The sequence below is a fragment of the Nansenia antarctica genome (assembly GCF_963989245.1).
Source record: "Nansenia antarctica genome assembly, chromosome: 7".
Taxonomy (NCBI): domain Eukaryota; kingdom Metazoa; phylum Chordata; class Actinopteri; order Argentiniformes; family Microstomatidae; genus Nansenia; species Nansenia antarctica.
This window is the reverse complement of record NC_137677.1, coordinates 61,935,389-61,940,388: the sequence shown is the minus strand read 5'-3', so window position 1 is coordinate 61,940,388 and position 5,000 is coordinate 61,935,389. Positions and strand designations below refer to the sequence as shown.

The 5,000-nt window shown below is 44.6% G+C and overlaps 1 protein-coding gene across 1 annotated transcript in view; it reads left to right on the top strand.

Moving 5' to 3' along the window:
• dgkg (diacylglycerol kinase, gamma) overlaps window positions 1-5,000 on the top strand; it is a gene marked incomplete at both ends in the record, with an annotated part of 97,333 nt that overhangs the window by 75,174 nt on the left and 17,159 nt on the right. Inside the window, one exon of the mRNA XM_080535644.1 lies at window positions 3,246-3,336. Coding sequence (XP_080391770.1) covers window positions 3,246-3,336 — 91 coding nt within the window. The remainder of the gene's footprint in view (window positions 1-3,245; window positions 3,337-5,000) is intronic.

Here is a 5,000-nt window from a genome sequence, read left to right as displayed (position 1 = left end):
TCTTAAAGTCACAGTGTGGAATTGTTAGAGAAGGTACAGGGTACATGATTTACAGTAACTGCATTTTGCTGTTAATACATGTTGCCTGATTGTCATAAAATCGTGAGCTTGAGAATGATAAGGTTCTATCTCCGTTTAGGGTAGTTCAGAGATATTGAGCGTCAACATTTTTTACATTCCATTATGTTCTGTGAGATGGAACCTTTGTATTTTATGAATTACTAACTCAAAAATGGCAACATTTAAAAAAAATAACACCACACAGGCATTAATAAACACCTAATGGATCAGATTATGTAAAAAAAAAATATATATTGACAAAAATTGTATTGACAAAAATGTAGATTCTAGAACCTTATAAAACGTCACGAAATGTTGACTGAGCCTCATCATATAGCATTTGTGTGGAAACGTACGTCAACACAAAGTCATAGTCATACCGTAGTCAGTTGTGTAAATGCATTTGCATAAACAAGTCTCTGATGCATCAGCTGTGGATGTGCCCTGTAGCAGCCGGATAGCCCTTTCTTAAGCAGTAAAACACACACACACACACACACACACACACACACACACACACACACACACACACACTGTAGCTCACTGTTTGCTCTTCTACTGAAAGGCTGATATTTCCAGAGCTCTGCCCTCCCTCCCTCTGTGACAGACGTTGACGAGTCCCAACACAGGTCGGTCTACTGCCTTGGAAAACCAAGCCGAGAGTCTCCCGTTAAACCTAAAGGACATTCTCAAGGTCCAAGGCAAGGGGTGACACTTGAGTTGTTTTTCCATGAGTTTCAGACAGACAAAGCTACCCATCTCCAGAGTGGGGGTTTCCAAACCACCTCTGCTACATTTCGTGAGCTTAGAATGATAAGGTTCTATCTTAGAATGATAAGGTTCTATCTCCGTTTAGGGTAGTTCAGAGATATTGAGCGTCAAAGTTTTTACATTCCATTATGTTCTGTGAGATGGAACCTTTGTAATTTCATGAATTACTAACTAAACAAATTTCAACATTTTAAAAATAACACCACACAGGCATTAATAAACAATCAGATTATGTAAAAAAATAAATACATTTTGAGATAGAACCGTATAATTATAACGTCACGATGATTTCCCCAGTAACACAGCAGCGTGCTGAGTCTGTACTGTATGGCCCACATGGCCCAGAGCATGTTGTGTCAATAACCATGTTTTCAGTATCATCAGCCAGATGGGGCCTTCTGTGGTACTATGTCTCTGAAACATACCGAAAAAAACTGCAGCAATGACCAGCATAGTAGGACTACAAACACGCCACCTCTGTTTGTTTTGACCGGACCTGGAGGAGAACTGGGTCCTCCCCCTGTAGTGGGAGAGTAGAACAAGCTCCTGAGGCCAGCAGGAAGCTATCTTTGGCTGGGAGTCTGACAGGGGGGAGGTGCACAGAGGGAGCTATTATGTAAGGGCAGTGAATGGCTGAGGAGGGTTTTTGCTTTTGGCAGTCTGAGATGTACGGCCGATGTCTGTGGACGGAGGGAGGGAGGGATCGCCGGCTACTGGAGGCTAATCACAAGGCCAACGCCGGCCATATTCGAAGTAACAATGAAGGGACAACTTGACTGTGTGTGTGTGCGCGTGCGAGTGCGTGCGCGCGTGTGTGTGTGTGCGTGCGCCCGTGCACCACTCTTCTTCTCTCTTTCTCTCAGAGAGAGAGAGAGAGAGAGAGAGAGAGAGAGAGAGAGAGAGAGAGAGAGAGAGAGAGAGAGAGAGAGAGAGAGAGAGAGAGAGAGAGAGAGAGAGAGAGAGAGAGAGAGAGAGAGAGACACAGAGAGAGAGACACAGAGAGAGAGACACAGAGAGAGAGAGAGAGAGAGAGAGAGAGAGAGAGAGAGACACACAGACACACAGGCACCCCTCCCCCCGTCCTCTCTACACAGTACCGGTATGTTCCATATCACGCTCAGCTTCCTGACAGAGTCTCCGGTTGCCCCTGGGGACCCGAGGTTGTCTCCAGAGCTAGTGATGTTCCCCACACCTGTCTGGCTAAGGTCTCTGTGTCAGTCCGTCAGTAGGAATCGGGGAGATGGGCTGTGAGTTGAGGTTCTCTGTGGGTTAGTAGTGGTGGGGCTTTAGGCAGACCGACCCGGGGATGGACCCACTAGTCCTGTCTATAGGGATTGAGTGTAATCTGAGAAGAAGAGAGAGTGGAGGAAAGGATTTAACTTAATTTAATCCAAATTCAATTGACAGTTTAGCTTGTGTTCCACTGGTGCTCTATTCTGTTCAACTCTCTTTTCAGATTAGTTGAATTCAGTTCAGAGTCCGTTGTATTGACAAGAGCATAAGTGTCATTGTTGCCATTTGTGAACAATGCATTCCACCAGTAGGTCACTTCTGACAAACCAAACTCCAGGACAGAACTGGACATGAACTCTGTTGAAGCCTCGTGTTTCAAGTCAGGGGGAGGATAACATGACCTCACGCAACTGCAAAAAGTCAGCTCTCAAAAAGAAAAAAAATAAATAAATAAAATGGGGGAAATATGACTTAAAATACAGCAAAATGAACTGCTAACAGAACAGGAAAATTTCACTCGCTAAGATATCCTTAAAACAAGTAAAAAATGATCATAAAACTTGTGCAATCAGACCAAAAACAAGCATATAATGCCTTGATTTAAGATATTTCATCTTAGTTAGATTTACTTTTTGCAGTGTAGGACGCCGGAGGCTTGGCTCCTCCCCTACAAAGTCAATGTTGGCGTGCCAGCCTTGGTATAGGGGCCAGTCGTGCCAGCCTTGGTATAGGGGCACTCAAACCATAATGTGTTTATTGTTGCGATGGCAAAGCAGCAGTACTGTACAGTATGTTGGCTGGTGGTGTTGGCCTTTGTGCTTCATTTGTGCTTCATTACTCTGACTGAAAGCACGACCCTAAAGCTGAGGCTCTGGGGTGCGTCAACAAAGCTGTGACCTGTCCCCCCCCAACCTGGCAGCTAGCTGTCAGATGCAGTTCTCATCAGTTGTAGTTTTCATATGACGCGGCTGGGGGTCTATAACACGGCTGGAGGGGTCTAGGACAACTACAATATGTTAATTCCGCAAGAACCAACTGTAGGCTGTAGGCTCACTGTGTTTTGACATAATGCTGCCGTCGCACATCTGAACATGAACAACAACAACAACAAGCGCCACTGAAGGACTCAATGACGTTGATGACACATTCTCTCTCTCTCTCTGTTTGTGTTTCGTTTCCAGAATGAAGAACAAGTTGTGGTACTTTGAATTTGGCACCACAGAGACCATCTCTGCCACCTGCAAGAAACTCAACGAGGGTATCGAAGTAGAGGTTAGTCTAAGAGGCTTCACTTTGACTTAAAGATTAGTTTAGATTAGATTAGATTAGATTATTATTATAGCATAAGGTATTACTACAGTGAGTCTAAATACATCTATATAATAAGTGAATGTACATGAGATGAATATCAATATGATATTATGTACAGTTGAACATGGGCAATTGGTCTTGAGGTATGTTAGATGTAAGATGTATAAATAGAGACCGATATAATAAATATGTTATGTGTAAACAAGCAGTAGTGAAAAAGCTTAAGTCCTGAGTGTCCAGCCAGTAGAGGTATGGGGGGGAGTACCCTGATACTGAGAGTCAATGTCCCTCTTGTTGGGGGTTGGAGGGGGGTGGCTGCCTGGTGGTGGTGGGGGGGGGGGCAGTTCAGCAGAGTAACAGCTGTTGAGTCTGTTCCTGAGCCTGCTGGTGTGGGAACAGAGACTCCTGAACGGAGACCTTAACCACACAAAGTTATTAATTATCTATGGGCATGGACACAAGAACCCATGGTACTGTAACTGTACTGTACACAAACTCCTGGCATATTATGTTATTGAAAATGTCAGTGAACATGAAATGAGTTAAAGTTGAGGTAAGGCTAACTAACCCCTAAACTAGGGGTATGTGGCCTACAGGGGACGAAGGAGAGAGCTGTTCATCCTCAATTACCGTAGTTTGTTGCCGTTTCCACACTCTTTTACATAGCCGATGACAAGCTGCAAACTCTTAAATAAATAGAAGATATATATATATAAAAGAGAAATTAGAACAAAGTACAGCTACCCAATTCAGCACAGATGGCTATACTTAGCTCCCAATAAATGCTCTATCAAGCCACTGATCACCTCATTCTGTCAGATAGTGACTCTGTGCTGAGAGAACATGTCAGGAGAGAACACACACAGCAAACACACACAGCTGGTGGAAAACTGCCTGCCTGCCCCCAGTCTAGGCAGTAAATGGTAAATGGACTGACTTATATAGCGCCTTATTCCAAAGCGCTTGACAACGGCCTCTCATTCACCCATTCACACACCGATGGCGGCAAGCTACCATGCAAGGCGCCGGCCCGCTCGTTGGGAGCAATTTGGGGTTCAGTGTCTTGCCATGGTCAAGGACACCTTGACATGTGGTCAGCCGGGGTTCGAACCGCCGATCTGCCGAACCTTGAGATCATTAGACACCGGCTCTACCTCCTGCGCCTGCAGCCGCCCCCCAGCCGACAGTACATCCAGCACTTTGTCAATTAAAGTGGTAATGAATGATAGAGCCTGTACTTCATGAGTGAGTTTGAGGCTCACGTCTCTAGGCCATGTAGATAATATACAGTGGAGATGTTATCAGTGTGAGTTCTGTAGCTCCTCTCTGCTGAGCTTGTGCATTTTCTAGGCCGGGCCCGAGAAAGTAATTCACAGATACTTATTAACCTTGTCTGGGACTCGATGATACATTTTTAATGATTACCCTTGAACTCTAACTGTGACCCTCCCATGAATACTATGGCTAGTGATCGCTGGCACTCTGGGAAATACTTATTGAGGTGTTGCCTCAACTCTACAATCTTGTCTCAGTGTGCAAGCCAGACATGTTATGTTACATGTTTACCATTTAACAGACGCTTTTCTCCAAAGCGACGTACAATTAGATATTACAGAGACGGTCTC